Source organism: Rosa rugosa, chromosome 6 (assembly GCF_958449725.1).
Source record: "Rosa rugosa chromosome 6, drRosRugo1.1, whole genome shotgun sequence".
NCBI classification, from domain to species: Eukaryota; Viridiplantae; Streptophyta; class Magnoliopsida; order Rosales; family Rosaceae; genus Rosa; species Rosa rugosa.
Window position 1 is genome coordinate 51,332,503 of NC_084825.1, and position 23,551 is coordinate 51,356,053.

At 38.3% G+C, this 23,551-nt stretch overlaps 4 protein-coding genes across 4 annotated transcripts; 2 read left to right on the forward strand and 2 right to left on the reverse strand.

Annotated features, from left to right (window-relative positions):
* Positions 1-380: 380 nt before the first annotated feature.
* Positions 381-3,644, reverse strand: LOC133716978 (uncharacterized). Its single transcript, XM_062143604.1, has 3 exons — positions 3,545-3,644; positions 3,301-3,422; positions 381-1,433 (listed from the first exon to the last, which is right to left on the reverse strand). Exons 1-3 carry the CDS (start codon positions 3,642-3,644, stop codon positions 381-383), a joined length of 1,275 nt encoding a protein of 424 aa, XP_061999588.1.
* A 4,665-nt stretch (positions 3,645-8,309) lies between these two features.
* Positions 8,310-8,990, reverse strand: LOC133716979 (uncharacterized). Its single transcript, XM_062143605.1, has one exon. The coding sequence runs from the start codon at positions 8,988-8,990 to the stop codon at positions 8,310-8,312; it is 681 nt and encodes a 226-aa protein (XP_061999589.1).
* Positions 8,991-10,591: 1,601 nt separating this feature from the next.
* LOC133714016 (low-temperature-induced 65 kDa protein-like) lies at positions 10,592-13,498 on the forward strand. The gene is made up of 6 exons (XM_062140030.1): positions 10,592-10,717; positions 10,796-10,993; positions 11,084-11,254; positions 11,419-12,084; positions 12,170-12,440; positions 12,471-13,498. Exons 1-6 carry the CDS (start codon positions 10,687-10,689, stop codon positions 13,324-13,326), a joined length of 2,193 nt encoding a protein of 730 aa, XP_061996014.1. The 5' UTR covers positions 10,592-10,686; the 3' UTR covers positions 13,327-13,498.
* Positions 13,499-20,587: 7,089 nt separating this feature from the next.
* On the forward strand, positions 20,588-22,601 carry LOC133718085 (pentatricopeptide repeat-containing protein At3g60050-like). Its single transcript, XM_062144890.1, has one exon. The coding sequence runs from the start codon at positions 20,916-20,918 to the stop codon at positions 22,365-22,367; it is 1,452 nt and encodes a 483-aa protein (XP_062000874.1). The 5' UTR covers positions 20,588-20,915; the 3' UTR covers positions 22,368-22,601.
* Positions 22,602-23,551: the final 950 nt, after the last annotated feature.

A 23,551-nucleotide genomic window follows, 5' to 3' on the forward strand; every position in this document is an offset into this window, starting at 1 on the left:
ATTCAGTACCATTGGACAACATAAATTGGGCTTTGCCATGGCCCTCTATCAGGTTGGATTGACCTGATATAGTTGTCACAGAGGTATGAGTAGGCAATAAGTTTAAAAAAAACTTCCTATCTCGGAGTATGGTGTGCGTAGTAGCACTATCAGCTAGACAACAAACTTCCTCACAAGACATGCCTATTCACATATTTAACTCAATGGATCACATGTATGAAAATAAATAACTTTATTGAATTAAACATCCAAGCATAACCAAATTATGTAAAACTAATATTCCAAAAATCACCAAAGATAATCTGAAAAATAGAAAGCATTATTCATAACAATAACATAGATATGGCACAAGTGCCTATTATGCCCATGTCCTCGAGTTTTCAATCCTCGATGTATCCATTGGCTGCTTGGAAATCAGTAATCTCCAAGGTGGTATCCATAGGGACTGACTCTTCCACAAGGTTGGCCTCTCGAGTTCCGCGTCTGGCGTGATACTCTCCTATCTCTTCATCTGTTGCACGACAGGTGCGGGACCAATGGTCAGTGCCTCCACATCTATAACATAGATTATGCTGATTTTGAGGGCGACGGGCCGGACCAGGGTTCTCTCTAATTTGAGCTTGTCGGACTTGGCCATTTCGGTTTCCACCACGTGGGCCTTGTCCACGTCCTCCTCGACCCCTTGGGCCATTGCCTGGGTGGTCACGATCATATGGGCCATTTCTGGGCCCATTTCTCCTTCCATGCCTTGGACGTTCAGACCTTCTTCCCCTTCCACGGCCCCGGTTCCTCCTTCCACGATTATTTTCGTGATGGGCAATAGTATTTGCTTCAGGCAAAGGAATTGCTCTAGTACCGGTGGGCCTTGCTTGATCATTCCTCAGAAGTAGGTTGTTGTTCTTTTCAGCGAGCAACAGGATGGTGATTAATTCGGAGAATCTAGCAAAGTTTCTTTCCCTGTATTGTTGCTGCAGGACCATACAGGAAGGTGGGAAGGTGGAGAAAGTTTTCTCCAGTAGGTCGGCTTCTGTGAGCTCTTCTCCACAGAATTTTAGGAGTGACCGAATCCGGCAGATTTCAGAGTTATACTCATTGACAGTCTTGAAATCTTGGAAACGTATGTTCTGCCAATCGTGCCTTGCTTCCGGCAAGTAGATGGCCCTTTGGTGGTTGAATCGCTCTTCTAGAGCGACCCAAAGAGATCGTGGGTCTTCTTCAGCTAAATATTCCACCTTGAGTGCTTCTTCCATATGTTTCCTGATGAAAATCATAGCCCTTGCCTTCATGTCTTCAGGGGTGATGTTGTCAGCAATAATCGTTGATCTCATCTTATTTGCAGTCAGATGAAGCTTGACATCTTGGGTCCACTTGAGATAGTTCCTTCCGGAAACTTCCAAAGCGACAAAGTCAAGTTTGTTGAGATTTGACATTCTCTACAAGGATTTAAAGGACAATAGTTAGTGCTATGGGTAATAACTTCCATAAGCAATCAATAAGAACTTCAGGTTCTATAACATGGTATGAAAAATCGGATTAAACATGTATAGTGAATTTGTGGAGGAAACTTCAAGTTCCTTATATGGTATTATCGAAGCTACAGGTTCGATATATGTGAAATATTATTTCTCAACCCTTTTGGTTCAATATTTATGTGTGTGAACTTCCGGTTCGTTAAGTACCTGCATTCCGCACATATATATTCTAATGCAAAGAATTTAAGCGGGTAAAATATTTAAATTTAATATGAGCAGGTAATACCACAAAACATTATCATAATAAATAATGAAGGAAAGATGTATCATTATCACAAAGTCCAAACAAGTATATATAGATATTTGTCACAATATACATGAATTGATAGCTAAATTAAAAGCTATTGATTTTCCTTTTTACTCATTCAATTATGCCAATTATAGTGCAAGAGAAATAAGTGTTTCTCATAGAAGATTAAGTTAAACTAGATGCTTCAAAAGTCATAAATCGTGACTGCAGTTCCTACTGAACAGCAGTCGAAAGACGAACTGAAACACTAAGCAAAACTACCCAGAAAAATATGAAAATTTACAGAGATGCAGTAAACACACAGGGGCTCCAGCATACAAAATTTGGTGAGTTTTGGAGTTGATTTACTATTTCAAATAAATACTGGAACACAGAGAACAGAAGGTAAAATGAAACAGCAAAATCGGTTTTTGTTTGGAAAAACCTACTTGGTTGTAGAGCTGGTAGAGTGAAGTTGATTGAATGATGAACTGCCTCTTCTCTGCAACCCAAGAGTTATTCACCTCTCCTCTTGTCAATCTGCAATCCAAATCGTAGAGCTATTCGTGCTGATAACGTGTTGAAAAACGAACATAAAACTGTTTCAGAAAATGGAGAGAGCTTTGTTGGGAAGAACTTGAGAGAGAGAGAGTTTAGATGCAGAGAAGGATGGAGATTCAAGTGTTTATTCATCTCACAATGGAGGGTTTATATAGGAATACAAAGCTAGTGTGAATGCTATGGTAAGAAGTCCATTATAGTGCCTTCAATGATCATAGCTGCAACTCCACATGGTTGCTGCAATTATGAGAGCTGCCATGCTTGTAGTGGCTTCAATGATCATAGCTGCAACTCCACATGGTTGCTGCAATTATGAGAGCTGCCATGCTTGTAGTGGCTTCAATGATCATAGCTGCAACTCCACATGATATAGACATTTATATTACAACACAACTCACTATAATTGACTTTGTGGCTTGTTCGATGCATCTCAATATAATATCATCAGTCAACTCTGATGAATAGGAGTTGAAGAGCTGCAAATCAATTAATCAATTCCCAGGCTTGCTGCTGCAGCATAAAGTCCATCTGAGGGCTCCACTACAGTGGACTGGAAGCTGGTGTCTCCTTCAAAGACCGGTAGAAAGAGAGCACAAAATATATGCAGAGTTCAATGTATCTATAAGCGACTAGGAATATTACACATGTACGACTATAGTTTCAGGTATCAAATCATAAATTCAATCAGTAATTATGATTATAACCCATTCTTTCACAGTGTTGATGGTATAAATGAGCAAAGTTTTCATATCTCCGGCTATTAAATATACTAATGAGTACAGAAAGTATCCACCAATTCAGTCATTTGCCTAATGAGCTACGTAAGAGTTAATTAAGAGGTTGCTTGACTAAACCTCTTGACTAAACCCATACAGTCTAACTCCTGACTGTTGCATTCTATCCATTGATCAATTGGGAGATAAAAAAAAAGTTAATAAAAGTAAAAGTAAAAACTATGACCATAGTTATGGCGGTTACCAGAATGCAGGTACTGAAAGTAATACTCAGCAATGTCAAATCATTTGTGGCGTAGTTCTCAATGCACAAAGGTAAAGCATGAAGAAGCTTCATCAAGAGAAGTTGCTTTCTTTCCAATGTTTCTGCAGTCATACCACACTAAACACACTGCAGGACTGAGTATAATGTCCACTGGTAGCTCTGAATCACGTTCTACGGCTTGTGCACCTTTTTTCTCCATTGCAAGATTTTTTTTGATAAGTACTTCTGGAGACTATCATTTCCTTATCTAGATTTTGAGTGTTTACAACAATGACCGTCTCAGGGAAAGACATGATGCTCTGCTGAATATAGTCAGCTTCCATTGCAAATGGCATAGAAGGAATAGTTGGGGGGGGGGGAGGGGCGGGCTTCAACTTCATCCGAATCCTCTTTAGATCGATCTCATATTATACTCTTCCTGATAAGGAAAACTGTTCAAGAGTTCCTTTGACTTCTGGTCATTCCTATGCTCAACTTGAGCACATATCGAATGAGATCGTTCACCTTGGGATTCAGCTGGTGTTGGTATACATGTATGGACTGGTAAGTTGTGAATCAGTTAAGTGACAAATATTTGAAGCAACTATAAACAATGAAACTAAACATAGACAGGTTAATTAATATTATAACTGGGCAAAACTTGGTACATGGAGCAATCTTATCAACTGCCATAACTGCACAATCACTATTTCCAGCCGTAGAGCCCGTCCGAGGATTCAAGAAAAAGTCAATATCATTGAATTGTGACATAGACTTGAAAAGCAATGAAGCCCTCTCAGCACCCTTTTTATCTCTCTGCTGTTCTTTTTTTGGCTGTGGAAAATGGCCACCAAACAATTTTGTTAAAGCATCTCCAATATGACCGGTATGAATATCAATGCCATCAGAGAGCAACTCCTGAAATTCCTTGCTTTCATCTTTGTTTAATCCATCTACAGAACTTTTTTTTATCTATATGCTCTCCTTTCTTTTGTCAGTGGAAAATTGTGGCATGACAATCTGGTTGAAGCATCTCCAAGATGACCAGTAAGTATAGGAATGGCATCAGAAAGAAACACCTGTAATTCCATTTCTTCTGTGTTCTCTACAGGATCATCAGAGAACACCAAGTCATAGAACTTTCCACCATCAAATGAATCCCAATAGAAACCAATGCTCAGCGGATTCATATCCTCCAACATCTTCTGACAGGAATAATCATGGCAGGTGCTATCTTTCTCAAGAAGATGTCAATCCAAGTAAATCCGATCTGATGCATATAGCGGCTGTGGCTCTACGTCAGTAAACTTTTCCTCAATAACAACATATGATGAACTCATCCTTTCATTATCATCTAGAACAGGTACAGCCGTACAGGCAATGATTTGAATGTATCATCAACCAGGGCTAGCTCAGGACTAACAATCAAACTGTTGAAGCTCTTGTCTGAGTTGTCTCCATTAAACATCCAGTCACACGTTTCTGGTTCATTTGCTGTTTGTGCTTTAAAGAGGTATTCAAAAATTAGGGATGAGTCCAAATCAAGAATATGAAATTCCTGAAAAACAACCGGGCTTGCAGACTTGCCTCTTGATGTATGATGTTTCCCTGAATCTGGGACATCTCCACCATGCTATCTAATCTGATAACAAACTAAGCCTTCTTTTAAATGATAAAATCACCATTATAATTTAATCACACATTTAAGAAAGACATTCACACAGAACTTGAAAGTTCTAGAGTTATTTGCATCAACAACTTTGAAATGCCAAAGTTAAGTGTACAAGGCAAAATGAATAATCGATTATAACAAAATTCAGATCTAAATAGACACTTGTTAGAGTATTTCAATCTCCGGAACTTCAGAAAGAATCGGGACATCTTTCTCATAAATGTAAGCATTTTCCTGCACATAAGAGACACATAATATAATGTAATTAAGCACAGTATTCTCATGTAGATGTGGAGGCAAATTGTTTATTTACCAACTTCATCAGTAGAAATTCAGTTTACCAAGAACACATCCAGCTCTTGTGTTTCAAATTGGAGCACTTCACATTGGAGTACGTGCATCACTATCCCCATCTCTTCTGCCACTATCCTCCTTCAACAGTAGTATAACTTAGACTCATCAGACCAAAACAAAAATGATGTAAGGCTGTTAAAATCTGGGAATATCACTCTCATACTTTCTGAAATTCAGTCTCTGGAGTCTCTGAACCGGCAATTATCTGATTCTCCGGTCCCTTCTCCTCTCTTGGATCCGGCTCCTCTAAAGTGAGGATGGTGTGAATTTACTTCAATTTCATAAAATCTGGATTCTCTGTCTAATCTAAAGGTCCTGGAAATTGACACATCACTCTTCCACCAATTTTTGATTTTTCGTCTAAACCACCGTTAACTTGTCGTCAGCCAAAAAAGAAAAAAAAATTAGGGATTTGGCTTGGAGTTTCTGCGCGCGTTTGCTTCTCTGTTCTTCCATGGCAACTCATCCATGGTTGAAGAAAAGAAAGAAACAAAAAATCGTGCTAGCTGTTATTGACTTACCATTCAATTGTTCATTCTTTCTAGAAAGCAAGAAGACATTAAAATAGTAGTTGACAAGGTCCTTATGTGCTCGCAAAGAACAAGCCACTGAGAGATTATGTAAGATTCTTATGCAGGTAGTCATCAACTTTCCCTCATCATGTATTGTACACTAAAAAACATAAAATTATGCATGTAATCCATTATCTGAAGAACCATCACGGCCTCGGTCTGGATTCAATGCAAGCAGTTTCTTCTTCTTCTTCTTCTTCTTCTTCTTCTTCTTCTTCTTCTTCTTCTTCTTCTTCGTGCAACCATGAATTGCCATGGAAGCACAAAGAAAGCAAACGTGAAATTCCTAATTTATTTTTTTTCTAGGGTTAACGGCAAGTTAACTGTGGTTTAGACTAAAAACCAAAAATTTGTGGAAAAGTGATGTGTCACTTGTTAGAACCTTTAGATTAGACGGAGAGCCTAAATTTTATTAAATTGAAGTAAATTCACATCCTCCTCACTTTAGAGGAGCCGGATCCCTCTTTTTTGAGAACATCGACTTTCTCCTGCAGGTCACCACATACCAAAATAAGATCTGAACTAGTCAACACACTACAGTTCCACAACTAAATAACAAGTACTTTTACAGTACTTAGAGAGGTAATTAACAAAAGTACTTAGCATATGAATTCAGTTTCATAATTCATAAACTCCTATCAGATTCACCATCAAAATTCCTGACAGTTCTGGATCGAAATTACGAGTTTGATAATTGCTGGTACAAACCTATAGCTTATACTGAATTATCAAATCCTTTAAGAAATAGAAGAAGAAAAAAATCATAAACAGTCCTATAATCGTTTCATCCAAAACTCAATTCTGAGGGAGGACTTCGGAGAAGAACTTGGAGATTTGGAGGAATTAAATTTGGCGCTTTTAAATTTGTGCCATTAAATGGCGCCGGTCCTGCTAACATGCACCGGTGTGCATATTGTTACTAGCGTACACACCGGACTACGGGTCGAACACCCGAACTCACTGTACTGGAATATTCTCTGGTACAGGGCCTCATATTTAGTTTGTTGAATTAGTTATTGTTAACCGTGTTGGTCTTTATATATTGAATTGAAATAAGAATTTCAATTTTTAGAATTTCAATATTCTGGAGCATTATAGATTTTTAAAAGAGTCTTTTTATTTTTAGAATTATATACTTTGATATCTTCTTATTGGCATATCATGCAACTGTACCTCAGTGGAAGGTAATAGGGAGTCTTCTTAGTGGTCGGTGTCACATTTTTTGTTGTCCGACCGCCTAATACAAGAGCTCCATGATGAGGGTGATTTTAGTACCAATGGGGTAACATTATTTATTTTGATGATTTGCACCGATTATTAGATCTTGAAAATTAACAAGTGACTACTAGATGACTATCTATCTCTATACCAATCACAATTTAGCCTATTATGGAGAATTTAATGATCTTTATGACATCTAACTATGCCGTAAGGATTGATGAGGATTAGCGACTCACATCATCACTTGCTATCTTTCTGAAATCTGCTAAACAAAGATAGCTTGCACACTGGTTGAAATTATTCAGATTTAACTCGAATATGACATAATTAAAAATCAAATAACGTACTTAATAACTCCTTTAGCATAAATAGCCATCTCTATGAAAGGGTGTCATGCACACATGGTTCTCATAGATTAATTGGTCGTGGTGATGATATATTATTGCAAGGAATAAAGAACATATTTTTGTACGTTGGGGTGTTTTACGGATGGAAATTGTAAAACTTGGAATAATTGGAATAGCTCATCAGGTGATCAGAAAGGATCATTACATGAAAAATATCATAATTCATAAACAATATGTTATCCAACACTAGTGTCAATACTTCATAGTATCATAAATTTTTGATTATCAAACCACTGTATGGAAGATTTGTCGACAATTTAGTATCATACTATGAGAATGGTAGAAGTCGTACTATTGTACTAATGGTGGCGGCAAGGGATCCGACCAAAAGTCCTAATGGGAATGGAAGAAGGGTTACTAATTATCAACAGAAGACAGCCCAATGGTTAATTTGTTTCCTCAAAATATCTGATCACCAGACCAAGGCAAGATATCATTATAGACCCTTTCTTTTAGGTCTAATTTTTCATTAGATTCGGTATTGTGAATGTGTAATGGAAAAGAGAACCAATATTGATCAGACCAGAAGCAACAGATTATATAATCAAGATCAAGTAAAGACCAAATTATCATAAAAAAATAACTTTATATTTCATCAATCACAAGTTAATTTACATACAGAGAGATGAACAAGATCAACGAAGATAAACAAGAACAAACGTTGAATTTTTTTTTCTTGAAATCAACAACAAATATTAATCTTTGGATTCTTTACTAGCTATAGGGAAGATTAAAAGCCACCACCAAGATTGATCAATGCTTCAAAAGACGTTCATAGCTTGATTAGTTGTTCTTGGCTTTTTGATCAGATCGGAACACTTGGCAGCAGTTCTCGATCTTCATCTTCATAGCTTCAATATTTCTGACCTCCAGACTATTTCGATAGTTTTTCCTCACTCTGTTCAGCAGTTTGCTCCCTTTGTTGGAGCCAATTCTTTTATTGCTTGACAAAGAAGGTGGAACCTTGTCCAAAACCCTAACTCGCCGGCTTTGTTTCTGGGCGACTTCTTTCTCATACAGCTTCTTCAATCTTTCACCGACTTCTTTCTCATACAGCTTCTTCAATCTTTCACCGACTTCTTTCTCGGCCTTTTCCACTCTCTTGGACTTGGCCTGGTACAACTCCGACCACTTGTAATTCACTTTCTTGATCTTCATCTTTTCGATCACCTTATCAGTGGCTTTGCCACCGAACTCTCTCTCAAAAAACTTCTTCCACAGCTTATCGTTGATCGGAGTCAGATCTGTATTTTTTGTGCTCTTCTCGATGTGAATCAACTGGTCTTTGGAGCAGTGGGGTAAAACCTGATCGAGAAACTTGAAGTCTAGGTACCCAACGTCCCCGAAAGAATCAAGATTGTCTATAGCAATCGAGACCCAGTGATCATTGAGACGGATGAGCCTTCCCTTCTCCATTGTGATGGTTGTTTTGGGAGTGAAGTGAGTGAGCTCTGTGGTTTCCATTTCTGCCTTATTTATAGGAAAATGAGGTCAACTTGAATTCCTTTTCCTTGAGGGTTAGGGTTAATCAAAGAGTAGTAAACAAGTAACTATCATTTTCCTTATAGGAATGGGATCCTTAATCCTTTTCCTTGTACGAGAAGGCTTCTATGTCAGGTAATTAAGTTAGGGTTTCTAAAAGAAAGAGTTAATTAAAGATAAGTGAAAAACAATCGCTTTGAACTTTGGCCGTTAAATGGCTAGGTGTGGGTCGTGCTAACATGTACCGGTGTGCATATTGTACACATTGAAACGTGATCAAGAAGGTATTCGCATCTAACAGACTATGGGTCACAACTTACTCTACTAGATTGTTGCTCTCGTATTATCGTATAGACTTTGAAAATATTCAAAAGTTCTGTAGGCTCCAAATACATGAGTTGTTAAATTAGTTACTATTAACGGCGTCTCTATATATTGAATTGAAATGAGGGTTTCAATTTTCAGAGTTTCAATACTCCGAAGCACTATAAATTTTAAAATACTCACTTTATTTTTAGAATTATATACTTGGTGTCTTCTTATTGGTCGATCATACAACTGTACCTCAATGGAAGGTCACATTGTGTCTTCTTATTGGTTGGTGTCATAATTTTTGTTGTCCAACCACCTAATTCAAAACTCTCTCCATGTTGAGGGTGATTTTAGTATCGATTGTGTAATATTATTTATTTTGATAAATTTGCACTAATTATTAGATCTTGACAATTAACAAGTCACTCAATGACTATCTGTCTATGTACCAATCATATTTCAGCCAATTATATACGGAGAGTTTCAATTATAAGGATCTTTATGACATCTTAAGGATTGGCGACTCACATCATCACTTGCTATCTTTTTGGAATTTGCTAAATATAGATAGCTTGTGACACTGGTTGGAATTATTTAGATAAACAATATTGAGAACTCAAACATGATACAACTAAAAATCAAATAACTTAATAACTCCATTAATACGGTTCTCATGCATAGATTAATCGGTTGTGGTGATGATACAATCAAATTATCACCTGGAGGAAAGAAACACATTTTTGTTGGGGCCGGGTGTTTCATGGATTGAAATCAAACTTGAAATAGCTCGAGAGAAAGAACTATTACATGGAAAATATCACAAGGCAATATGTAATCCAATAATTAATATTCAAGTTTAACTTTCAATACTTTATAGTATCGTATAATTAGTAGGTGTGTATATGTGTATGACAAGTTAGTTGCATATGTGTCAATGTGTCCGTACCAACCATGCCATTTTTCTCCGACTAGCTACTGGACAGCTTCTGCTAACAGAAAGTAATGTCACTGCAATTATACGACCAGTATACGACGTCGCTTAACACTGTGCAATCAGTAACGGCTACTGTGTGATTATCCATTGCGGGAGAAACCATTCCACGTCGCCTTTAAGCCACGTGCATGGCAGTCCCACTACGTGGCTGCAGAAAATGAGACGTGGTTGGTTTATTTCTTACTTGTGTCGTTCATACAGAGCCCGACTCATGCAGAGGTGGCACAGCCTCTTGCACCGGCCATCCCTTTTAAAGCTTCCACTTCCCCTCCTTGGTCCCTCAAACTGTTGTTAAACACAGTTCTTTCTAGCTTGTTCAAAAAGAGAGTTCTTTCTTTTAATCAATTCCAGAAATCTTACAAAGTTTGAATCATGGATACTCATGTAGTACATTCTCGTGTTGGTAAAGATCAAACTCTTTTTTTAACTAGCAATTCTATGTTGGTGTATATTTCTGTGTTTATGTGTGTTATTATTGCAGAAGGTGAAGATGAAGACCACCATGAGAAGAAGTCAGTTTTGAAGAAGGTGAAGGCGAAAGCGAGGAAGTTAAAGGAGACTATCACAGGGCATGGCCATCACGACCATGAACACGAAGGCCATCATACTCCTGATGATCATGATCTGGATGAGGAAGATGACGAAGAGGTAGACGACCCAGAAGTTCATGGTGCACCGAGTAAGTTTCTTTGAATCTGGTATAGTTTGTAGACTCCATTTTAAGACGTGAAACAATGTGTGATTAAGCGTTTTGAGTTTTGATATGTAGTATATGACTCGGCAGTTAGGAGGACTGATGCTCCTATGCAAGGAGACATTTTGAAAGTGCCTATGGTGAATTTCGGAGACACTAGAGCGGGGCATGATGAATATGATCCTGTAGTTCCAAGGGAGAGGTCTAATGTGCCTGGGCTACATGGAAATACAGGCCATGGTGCAAGTAAGTTGCTTCAACTCCCTCCGATAGATTTCTTTTTGAGATATAAATGAAATGTGTGACCAAACATATCGAATTTGTTGAGGGCTTTAAGGCTTATTATGCACACAAACTTATAAAGTGGTCTTAACATTTCGGTCATTGTTGTGTCGTGCACAACTCTTCAGCGACTAGGAGGACTGATGCTCCTGTGCAAGGAGGCATTCATTTCGGAGACACACACCATGAGTATGATCCTGTAGTGTCAAGAGAGAGGACTAATGTGGGATTTAGTGGACCGGTGAGGGATTTTGTGCCTGGGCAAAATCGAACTACTACAGGGCATGAGGATCTTTTGGGAGGAGCAAGGACCAAACTGGCTGGTCCAACAACTGGACCTGTTCTTAAGCATGAAGAGCCAAAGGGATTGGTTGATGTAATTGGGGGAGGTCCTCATGCGCCGCACAACACCCCTGTTTCTCCTCTTCCTCATCATGGGAATTACAACACTCTTACCATGGATGTTGACCCAGGTAAGACTTTTGGCTCCGGGCAAGGAGGGCATTTAGGTCAGACCAGGGTCAAATTGGAGAAGACTGATGTATTAGGGGAAGGAACTCCAGTGCCACAGAGTACCCCTGTTTCTTCTGTTGCTCATGCAACTCACAGAAGTACAATGGACGTCGACCCAAGGCAGACATTTGTATCCGGGCAGGTAGGGCATTTAGGTCAGTCCAGGGTCAATTTGGACCGACCTAGAGGACTTGAGGAAGACCCTCATGCGCCTAAGGCCAATCCTCTAGCTTACACTCCTTCAAATTACGAGACCAAAGTCACTGATCCCACCAAATCTGGTAATGAACTTTCTTATCTTATATATGTATAAACTCAAGTTGATTTTGTAATGTGTTCTTACCTTTTGTTCATATTCCATGGCAGGTGGTCAGGAAATTGGAGTAACACCAATACTTCATTCCTTCGATAAGATGAACCTACATGGTGATGATCGCCAATACTTGAACAATGGTGCCAAACACAATCTGTCTACCGGAAGCCATGACCAATTCTCTCCTGAAAAACCATCAAACCAGGGCAGCACCTACACTGAAAAAATCTCATCTGCCACTTCAGCCATTGCCGACAAGGCAATTTCAGCAAAGAATGCAGTTGCTTCCAAGTTGGGATATGGTGGGAACGAGCCTGATCATGATGACTACTCGAGAGGCTATGTTACTGGTGCTGGGAAGTCTGGTTCATCACCTCGGAACAAAGTACTTGATCCCTCTACTAACCAATTCAGACCAGCAGAGACTCCACAAGTCCGAGGAACCATCAAACCGGAATATGATACCACAACTGATCAGAAGCCAGTCCAGACAAGCGGAAGCTATACTGAGAAGATTTCATCTGCCGGATCTGCCATTGCTGACAAGGCGATATCCGCAAAGAATGTTGTTGCTTCCAAGCTGGGATATGGGGCAACTGATCAGGTGCATGACAGGGAAGATGTTACTCGTACTAATGTGCAGTCTGGGACAACAGCAGCGGATCAACATGGCAAGACGATTACCTCTACAGTTGCGGAGAAGATAACACCTGTGTATGAGAAGGTTACCGGGGCAGGGACTGCTGTGATGTCCAAGATTCAAGGCAGGAGTACTGTTAGTAGCGACCGAGATACTAGTACTGGCGTTGTTAATCAAGCTGGACAGGACAAAGGGGTGTCTGTGAAGGACTATTTCGTGGAGAAGCTGAGGCCTGGAGAGGAAGACAGAGCACTTTCTGAGGTTATAACTGAGACATTACACAAGCATAAGCCGGGTGTTAAGCAAGAGACAGGGTACTCTGCTAGTGCTAGGCCCAAGGGGAAGGTGACGGAGTCGGTGGAGGTGAGGCAGCGTTTGGGGGATACCGGGGGGAATGAGAATTTTGTGGTGGATAAGATTAAGGACTCTGTTGGTTCGATGCTTGGTGGTACTAACAAGAGCGATGAAGAACGTCGGCAAGGTATCTCTAGCTCTGCTGGTACCGGGGAGGAAGATCGGCGCGGTGTTTGTGTGGTGGAGCACCGGAGGCTACAGGAATCCGGCAACTGAAGGAGGACTAGACGAGGTTTTACTCCTGGCAAAGATTATGTATGTAATTTATGTTTGTAATGTTACTGTTTGTGTTGTTTGATATATGCGAAAGTGGAAGAACGTAACGTATGACTTTGAGTTGATGTAATGAAATTTGGGTTGTTCGGTGTTTCAATTCGTTCTCTGCTGTGTGTGAGTAGGCTTTCGTTCTCAGTTAAGCATGAAGTTTGGGGTTAAGTAAGCTACTTAGCGATAGTTGGAGTTACATTTTCAAGTGCAGGCAGCTGCTTAGACAATTTTCTCACTTTGAATTAGTATGGGTACGCGTGAACACTACCTCCATTTTTTTATTGATCCCTCTCTTTTTAGTAAGCAACATTATACAATGACCCACCCTAATAGGGTTACGTCAATAATGAATCATTGTCTAGACTAAGATCTAGCTTAGATGAATGTTGCTATAAAAATAAGCTAACCGGATGAGTAGGGTCGCAATCCAAAGATGATGCACCCTACATTATTCTTAAAGAACTAAAGAACCTAAGCTAGCTTGGGGAGAACCCCAACCCATCAGCAAAGAGCCTAGGCCCAGGCTCTCTCTTTAGTCAATAGATTGGCGCAGGAATTAATGGTGGTCAGGTTTCGAAAGATGGATAACTTGTTAGTGTCTTGATTTTTTAGATAAGAAAATCGATCGTCGATCACCGAGTAAAGCTCAACAGAATATTATACGGAGGTGATTGAGAGAAATAAAGGGTTAAACAATAAATGAAATAGAGGAATGACTAGTTTGGGATTGCTGTGACTTTTAAAAAAAAAACTGTTGTTGCTGTGTTGTAAGAATAATCAACTGTAAATTAAAACAGTTTCGTGTTCGGTAAATAATATTTTTAAAAGTGCTGTCAGTAAATAAAATAACTGCAGAGTGTGTCTTGAACTCTTGATCTACAACAGCTTCTAAGAGCAACCTCTGGGCTGCTTCTAAAATATGTTGCCAGTGACTTATAACTTCCAATTAAAGCTGTTTTTTATTTATTTACCAAACACAATAAAATCTAAAATTTTGAACAAAAGCTGGTTTTTTTAAAACGAAACAATCCCAAACGGAGCCGAAGTTTTCTCAAACATACGATTACATGAAGCTTGTCAAGTGGCCCTTATAAAGTATTGACAAATACATTGATATAGGATTATGCTAAGCAGCTAGGCAATAATGCTAGGTGAACTAGGTAATGTGCAATTATTTAATGAAATTATCTGAAAGATCGGGTGTTATATTATGTCAGTTATCACATAGAATGAGATGCATGTGATAAGTAAATTTCACGTTCAGTTATGCTCAACTGTTGTTGGATCGATCTAAATCTAAAGGTGGAGAATTGAGCGAAATATAAATAAATTTCAAATATCTTATTATTATCCACTTTATGATTTATATTTAACGATGGTTGAGCACATCTGAGCATAGAATTAACCGAGTATGTACGTTCTGCGCTCGGGTGATATCCGAAAGAGTAGTTCACGTAACAGTACTCTTGATAGGCTGATATAGAATATGTTGCTTGGAATTTTTTTTGAGTTTTGGTACTACAACTTATTAATAAATTCAAAGTACCAAAATGTTGCATCAGTATATGGGGGTCGTCTAGAGTACCTTGATGTTTGCCATACCCTTATTTTTTTATTTTTTTTACTTTTAGTAAATTAATATAGTGGAAACCTACTGAACTGGTCAACATGTTACACAATTAAATATCGACATGTGTTATTTTTTAAAAAAAAAATTTACCATATTAACAACACACTCTTTCTTGATATGTAACATTGTTAAAAGGGAAAATTTCACAAACAGTACACCAAGTAAAGGCCACTAATAATTCTTATACATAAAGTTCCAAACCAAACATTTCGGTACACGAAATCTGAAACTCGACCCACTATCAGTACACGACGTCAATTTTTGACACCAAAATGTCCATTATGCCCTCAATTTTTTTTTTTTAATAATTTTTTTTTTCTGTTATTTTTTTTTTCCTTCGTTTTTATCTCTTTCTTCTTCCTTCTTCCAGCTCCACGAAACCCACCTCTGTTTTCATGTGAGAAGAAGCCCGAGCTCACCCACCTCTGTTAACTTCTCAGCCACCAAAATAAGATAACACAGGTGCACACACAGTCTGAAAAAAGAACAAGATGTGAGAAAATTTTAAGATCAAAAGAAAGAGCAACGAACCAATTCTCTTTTAAGATCAAAAGAAAAAGCAACGAACCAAGATGTGAGAAAATTAGAGAAACCTCCTAATTCGAATTAAAAGCAACACGCCCAGATAAGAAAGATCCAAACTTTGAACAAGATATGCAACAATTCAGAGTTGTACACAAGAATCACAATCAAATTCAAAAACCCAGCTACTAAATTTAGAGCAGAACCTGTTCTCGGGTGGAGGAATGGGTGTTCAATTGGAGGGCAAGGGCGGCGTTGGAAGCAAGGGAGTAAGCGTGGAGGTGAGGAAGGCGGCGTTGGAAGCGAGGTTTCGTGGAGCCGGAAGAAGGAAGAAGAAAGAGATAAAAACGAAGGAAAAAAAAATTATTAAAAAAAAAAAACTGAGGGCATAATTGACATTTTGGTGTCAAAAATTGACGTCGTGTACTGATAGTGGGTCGAGTTTCAGATTTCGTGTACCGAAATGTTTGGTTTGGAACTTTATGTATAAGAATTATTAGTGGCCTTTACTTGGTGTACTGTTTGCAAAATTTTCCCTTGTTAAAAATCATGTAACAAGTATTGTCAAAATAATAAATTACACATAGTTGAACTACAATTAAAACTTATGACAACAGTTGTTGTGGTTATTGTAATTGAGTGGTCAAAGATGTAAATATCATATTTGGACAACTTTTATCAAATGAAGAACCTTGATTATCAAGTGGAGAAGCTCCTTACAATACTGAGTTGTTAGATATCTTTTGGTCTAATTTAAATTTTACCATGTTCACAACACAAATGTTGTCGGAATTGTAAAATGGTTGGTAATCTTGTAAATTGTATAGTTTTTGAAGTAATTACTACAATCAGAATAAAAGTTACCGCTTTTACACCATTAGTTGTGAGTTATGCATGGTAAAATATGTAGTCATTGAGTAATTATTCCATTAATGATAAAAATATAAAGATTTACCACTTTGACAACAAATTTGTTGTTGCAATTGTTAAATTGTCCATAAATTAGTACACTAGTTTAGGTTGAGTAATTACTATAAATAGGACAAAAGTTACCGCTTTTACATTAATTGTTGTGGTTGTGGTAAAATGTGTAGTCATTGTAGTAATCATTTCATTAATGATAAAAACATAAAGATTTACCACTCTAACAACAAATTTATTGTCACACTTGTGAAATTATCCATAAACTAGTACATAGATTGTAGGTGGAGTAATTACTATAATTAGAACAAAACTTATCGTTTTTTCATCAATTGTTGAAGTTTGTGATAAATTATGTCGACTAAAAGTAATTACTAATTCGACGATGGACATTACACAATATACTACTTTAATTACGCAAGGGAGAACTTTATTACACAAATGAGAACGGATAAAGCTATGGGCATTAACATATCTCATACATGTTCTGTTTTATATAATATTTACCACTCTGAGCACTCATGTAACCACTTTGAGGACACATGTGGTAATTAGAAAAAAAAAAATCCTCATTAAAGTAAATAAGGTATTCGTTAGAGTAAAGTAGGTTCTCATTAGAGTAAAGTAGATTCTCATTAGTATCAATCTATAACTTCACTTACTTATTAAAAACTCCAGAAAACCCAGAGCACCCAAAAAGCCTAGGTTTTGAGAAGTTGCTTGTCCGGCGGCGCTCGGAATCGGTGAGGTTTTGCCTTGCCGCTAATGGGCCGCTGCCGGACAGGACTTGCTATTTGCCTGGGGAGGTCTTGGGAGAGGCATTGAAACTCAAGGATCTAGACGGGTGGCGGTGGTGAGGTCCAGACGAAATCTCTGGGTGTGGTTGTGTTGTGCAAGTTTGGCGGGCTTCGGACTGAGCTCTGCAGATCAATGGCGACGGGGTTTCTGATGGGGAGCGGTGGCGTGGCTCTGAGGAGCTGTGCAGCAGTGAAGATCTGGAGGATCCGGGCGGCATCTTCTAACTCTGGAGTGGTGCGTCGTTCTGCTGGGTCGTGTCGGCGAAGTGGGCCATGTCGGTGGTGCGTCGTTTTGCGGGGTTGTGTCGGTGAGGCTAGTTGGGGCGTGGTCGACGCGGCGTGGATATGGCGGATTGGTGGTGGCACGGGGTTGTACGGGCAAACGCATGCGGCTGATGATCTTTGGGCCTTGCTCCAAAACCTACTGGGCCTTGGGGTTGGGCTTTCTCCTTTTGAGCTTCCCAGTGGGCCTCTAATTTGGACTAGGGCTTTGCCTTTGGCCCAATTATATGTTAGATAGATTTTTCTTTCTAAGTTATACCCCATCTTTTTAGGGACCTATGCACTTTTGTTTTGTTTTTGTGCCTATTTACTATGTATGTTCATAGTTCATAGGCTCGCTGAATATGTGAGCATTGGTTGTCTAATGGGTGGTGCTAGCATACCACATCCTAAACTTGTCCTTGAGTTGGCAAGGGAATGTATGTATCCGTGCAATTCTGGCTTGAGATGAATGAATGATTTGGTTCAAAAAAAAAAAAAAAAAAGTAGATTCTCATTTGAGTAAATAAGTCATAAAGTAGGTTCTCATTTGACTACATTTAAAACAAATATTATCTATTTTTACACTAATTGTTGTGGTTGTCGTAAAATGCATGTAAAAAGAATTATATTTGGTTAAGGAAACTACTAATGATATAATTAATTGGTAATAAAGACTACTTAACTAATACTAATTTTGCGAGCTTAGGTTAGAAGGTTTTTGTTTTTAATACGGAAAAAACGTAATTTTCAATTGTGTAATTGTCCATTGATAACAAACATTAATCAAACATTAATTTGCTAATGATAAAATTAATTAGTAATATAGACTAAAGGAAAAAAAAAAAAAATTGGAAAGGCTAAGGGCTAAACAAGTTACCAATTTGTTAAATATTTTGAACCATTGGATATATTACTAATCTAATGGTTCAAAATATTTAACAAAATGAGGGTACGTATGACAAATACCAAAATACCCAAGAATTCTCCCAGTATATGAGGATAGTTGAAACTTACCAAATTCAACCTCTTCTCCTTTTTCAAGTTCTGATTTTTCCATTTTAGAATGGAAATACATAAGTCTATAATTAGAAGCTGTATAAATTCTGCATATTGAGAATAGTTACGTTACACTTCTTACACAACAATACATTTTCGCACGCAGTATAAATTGGGGTTTGGGGGTAATTAACTTTCTCCTCAAACCATCTCTGCAATTGAAAAAGAAGTACAATTGAAATACAGGAGAGAAAACCATGAAGTCAACTGGACTCATCTTCTTTCTCCTTCTCATCCTGGCTTCCAGTAAGTCTCCCCCTCTTAACAACGAACTCTGGATTTCATGGTTAAATTCATATTTGCATGCATTATGGTATTCGGGATCGAAACACTGTTTATAAAACACATTCTCACTTGTGTTTATCCGTAATTATTTCAGACGAGGTGTTCTTCGAGCGCGCAAATGCCATGAGACCGTGTTCCCGACTGCTTACGAATGATCCATGCAATAGTTCGTCTGTAAAATATATCCGCGACCTTCATTGCCATATCGACTGTACAGATCAATTATGGTATGATGGCAAATGTGATGAAAAGACTAATAGGTGTTTTTGCTGGGATAAATGTCCTCTGGACAATGAATCAGCGCCATCATCCCTTCATTAGGGTTGGATGTGGTGTAACAGAACTCAATAAATAAACACAGTTGGTGCAGCTAGCTAGTGTTCGTGTAAATGAGTTCCCACACCTCTCATCCTGCATGGGGTGGACGCAATGCATGCGGGAACATGAATAAATGAATGAATAATAATTTATATTCTCAAATTTGCAGCAAAATTATTTTGGTTTCGAAAATCATCCGTGGAATATATATTATCAGATTACTTTCATTGCAAGTATTTAACTATTGATGGAGTCACCTAGACGTTTAACACGAAATCAATTGGCGATGAGCGAAGAGGCTCAAATACTTGACATGCATTCTCAAAACAAAAACCAAATGTGTCAATACATTAGATTGGATAATGAAATAGAAAATATACCGGAAAAGAAAGACGAAACTCTAGCTAGGATCATATTTATGAAGTATTCTGAAACAAATTAGAATTTAAAATGATGTTAAAGAGCTCAAGTCATCGTATCTATCTTCATAAATTATCTTATTAGTTTATTTTATTTTAAAATTTTTTGCATAAAATTAGTCGTATCATGTTCATGGCTTCAAGCAGATGCATCGTTGTCAGACATGGGAGCATTTGCCGTTATTGCAACACTCACTACGACATGTGACGACACAGTTAAATCAAAGTTTTGTGTTTCGCCACCCCCTTTGCAACTATACACTAATCCATTTATTAACTTTGTTTGTTCATAACTTCAGGCTCCGACATCCTTTTTAGGTGTGAAATACATCGTTTGAAGCACTACATGAGATGAAAAATCATGACACATTTGTATATCATTTGGTTTATTTTATTTTATTTTTTTACACGGAATATGAAAATACTCATAAAAACAATGATAAACTCAGTAACAATATTAGTATATTTTCCTCCCTAATTATTCTCATCGAAAACTTTAAAACAATATATATGGTGACCAAATATGGCGCTTCAGCAAAGAAATGGATCAGAGAATTGTAATTTAATCTCTTGTCGCCCCAACCCCCTTTACACGCATCAATCCATCAATCCACTAAAAATATCGTCTCTGACTTTCGACTTCAACATCCTTTTTGAGAACGTGATAAGTTGTATTTGCTTTGAAGAAACTCAATAAAATTTTAAATAGCGTAAAACATCAATTTTCGCAACAATCGATCTTCAAGCATCTAAATTTCATAGCAACAAGTTCTTTACGATACTTCTCGTTGAAACTTCAAAAACGGAATATTGTAGATTCAAATGTGACCTTTAACAGTGTTCTTTATGCATATCAATCCACTAACACCTGGCCCACTGTCATTGGCCAATTACTGTAGTCGTGGCGAAAAACTACTGGCTCCCCCACCCCATGAACCTACAATTGCAAACACTCGATCCCACTCCCCCTCAGTCCAAGGCTCCAAGCTTCCAAAAGTCCCAAGGGCTCGCCTTTCTCTCTTCACCTTCATTTTCACTAAAACCTCTGGCGGGATTCAAAAACCCTAATCCAAGCTTCAACACACCAATACGCCCATCACTCTCAGATTCCACAAAAACCCAGGTAAGTCCTCCTCCGCTTTCTCAAACCCACTTGGGAAAATAGGTCACTCAATGAGCTCTTTGGTTCCCCCAATTTAATGGGCCTCCCTCAATTCCAAAGCACAAAGCTTTCAGAGCTAAACTTGATTTCAATTCGAATTTCGTTTCTGGGTTTATTGGGTTTTTCAAGTAGTGTTAAGTTTTAAGAGATAATGGGTACCAGCCATGAACTATATATCTCTGTTTGGTCCAAGGGTTTATCACAGGTTTTCGTGTTGTGTAGTCGTAGCAAGAAAACTAACCGATGGGTGTTTTGGTGGGAATAGAGGGGAGAATGGGGATGGGTCTATTGAGGAACCCATATCGGAAAGTTCAGATTTTGATCCAATTTTGAAGGAGTATGGTTTGTTAGAGAATGAGAGCCATCCCCGGGAGCAATTCTCGGCGAGACGGAGCTTTTTCGAGAATGTGAGGAGTTGTACTATTAGGATTCTTGAGATTTTACAGCAGGATGAACCCGGGTTTGATGCGAAAGCAGCTCTGGATGAGCTGGACATAAAGGTTTCGGGGATTATTGTGAGGGAAGTGTTGTTTGAGATATTGAAGATAGTGAGTTATGGGAATAAGATGCAGTGTGCGAAGCTGGGGTTTAAGTTTTTCGTGTGGTCTGGTCAGCAGGAGAATTACAAGCACACTGCGGACGCGTACCATTTGATGATGAAGATATTTGCAAACTGTGAGGAGTTTAAGGCAATGTGGAGGCTACTTGATGAGATGATTGAGAAAGGGTATCCAACTACGGCACGGACGTTTAATATTTTGATATGTACTTGTGGTCAGGCAGGCTTGGCTAGGAAAGTGGTGGAGAGGTTCATAAAGTCGAAGACGTTTAATTTTAGGCCATTTAAACACTCGTATAATGCAATTTTACTTTCCCTTCTTGTAGTGAAGCAGTACAAGTTGATCGAGTGGCTCTATCAACAGATGTTGGCAGAGGGTTACTTGCAGGATATTCTGACATATAATATTATGATGTGTGCAAAGTATAGATTGGGGAAGTTGGATCAATTTCACAGATTACTTGATGAAATGGGTAGGAGTGGATTCTCACCGGATTTTCATACTTACAACCTTCTTCTTCATGTACTTGGTAAGGGAGACAAACCACTTGCAGCTCTTAATCTTTTGAATCACATGAAGGAAGAAGGTTTCGAGCCAAGGGTTCTTCACTTCACAACATTGATAGATGGACTGAGCAGGGCTGGAAACATGGAGGCCTGCAAGTATTTTTTTGATGAGATGATAAAGTACGACTGCTTGCCTGATGTTGTATGTTATACTGTAATGATCACTGGATATATTGTGGCTGGGGAACTTGAGAAGGCTCTAGAGTTGTTCGATGTGATGGTCACTGATGGTCAGCTTCCAAATGTATTCACATACAATTCTATTATTCGTGGGCTTTGTATGGCAGGAAAATTTGAGGAAGCATGCTCCATGCTTAAAGAGATGGAATCCAGAGGTGTTAATCCAAATTTCACTGTATACAGCACACTAGTAAGTTACTTGCGAAATGCTGGAAAGCTTTCTGAAGCACATGAAGTAATAAGACAGATGGTAGAGAAGGGGCAGTATGCCCACCTGCTTTCCAATCTCAAGAGGCATAGAAGATGTTGAAGTGGCAGATTCTTTGATTTGTGAAGTATTTACTTCCCATAAGATGAAATTAATTTGATCCAGCGTAGTTTACATAATGTAGCTCCTGGCTGTCTCCAGTGACACCATGTACAACAGCTTGTTTCAGTAATCATGGAAGGAGAAAAGTGAAGTACGCACAACTTGTCTTTGGCTTCTATTTTCCTGCAAACTGATTGACATATATAAAATGCAGTTTGTCCATGTTTTCCCTCATTATATTGTGCACTAAAGCTGTGATTGTCTTGTTTTTGTTTGCCAAAAGTAGCAACAACCTCACGAGTCATGACTCATGAGTCTGCTCTTTCTCCCTCCCCCCTTACCTTTTTATTTTTTACTCTCTCTTTCTACATCCCACCACCACACTTACCTCTCTTTCTGCTTTGAATCTATTTTTTTTATCACACTTGAAGTATAATCACTCTAACATACATGAATACATACATATGTATGCAAAGAGACGTATTTATCGGTGCACATATGCATAAGTGGAAAGTATTGAGGAGATGCAAATAGAGTATAGTGCTGTCTTTCTTGCATTTCTGTTTCCTGGGGCTCTCCAGTGGCTTTCAATTTTGAGACATTGCAAACGTTATCTTGCTTCATTGTCTTTCTGATGTATTGTTTTGGAATTTGGAACGATGCAGTGGTAAGCTTTCATCATTTTCATTATTTGTACATAATCTATTGCTTGTAGCCTTGAAATTTCAGCTCTAGTTATGAGCAGTTTGTAGATTCGCATTACTTCCTGCACCTGATCTTATTTTCACTTTACATGCATGGTGAAATAGATGGGTGTGTTATGGGAGATGAAAAATATACAGATTGGGGACAGAAAGAGGTAGGCTTAACCATAGTTTTGTAATTTCCTTGTTTGGCACTTGTTAGTGGCATAGCAATTTCTGGCATGAAGTGTTTATGCCTTTATCGAACAAGTGACCCAAAATGCAAAAGGGATGTATGATACTTCGTTTTTGTATAATATGGAAATACGAATGTGGACTGCAATGTTATAGTATGTGAGTTATTTTCTGATGAATTGATTCACATTTTGGGATCATAACGCAGAGAGTTTAGTTGGAGGTAAAATTTAGAACCCGCTAGCTACTTTACTTCGATTTTTTCTATATTGGGTGGTTATGTCCATTTGAAGATGGTCAAATTCA

What these genes read in the sequence shown, in the direction of transcription:
- LOC133716978 (XM_062143604.1), bottom strand. Translation starts at nt 3,644, where the DNA reads ATGGAAGCTGACTATATTCAGCAGAGCATCATGTCTTTCCCTGAGACG. An exon ending in GGAAATGATAGTCTCCAGAA is followed by an intron (nt 3,423 to 3,544) that starts GTACTTATCAAA and finishes GTATGACTGCAG; the next exon opens with AAACATTGGAAAGAAAGCAA. An exon ending in CTTTCAGTACCTGCATTCTG is followed by an intron (nt 1,434 to 3,300) that starts GTAACCGCCATA and finishes AAATCCTTGTAG; the next exon opens with AGAATGTCAAATCTCAACAA.
- LOC133714016 (XM_062140030.1), top strand. Translation starts at nt 10,687, where the DNA reads ATGGATACTCATGTAGTACATTCTCGTGTTG. An exon ending in AGAAGTTCATGGTGCACCGA is followed by an intron (nt 10,994 to 11,083) that starts GTAAGTTTCTTT and finishes TTTGATATGTAG; the next exon opens with TATATGACTCGGCAGTTAGG. An exon ending in CACTGATCCCACCAAATCTG is followed by an intron (nt 12,085 to 12,169) that starts GTAATGAACTTT and finishes ATTCCATGGCAG; the next exon opens with GTGGTCAGGAAATTGGAGTA.
- LOC133716979 (XM_062143605.1), bottom strand. Translation starts at nt 8,990, where the DNA reads ATGGAAACCACAGAGCTCACTCACTTCACTCCCAAAACAACCATCACA.
- LOC133718085 (XM_062144890.1), top strand. Translation starts at nt 20,916, where the DNA reads ATGAACTATATATCTCTGTTTGGTCCAAGGGTTTATCACAGGTTTTCG.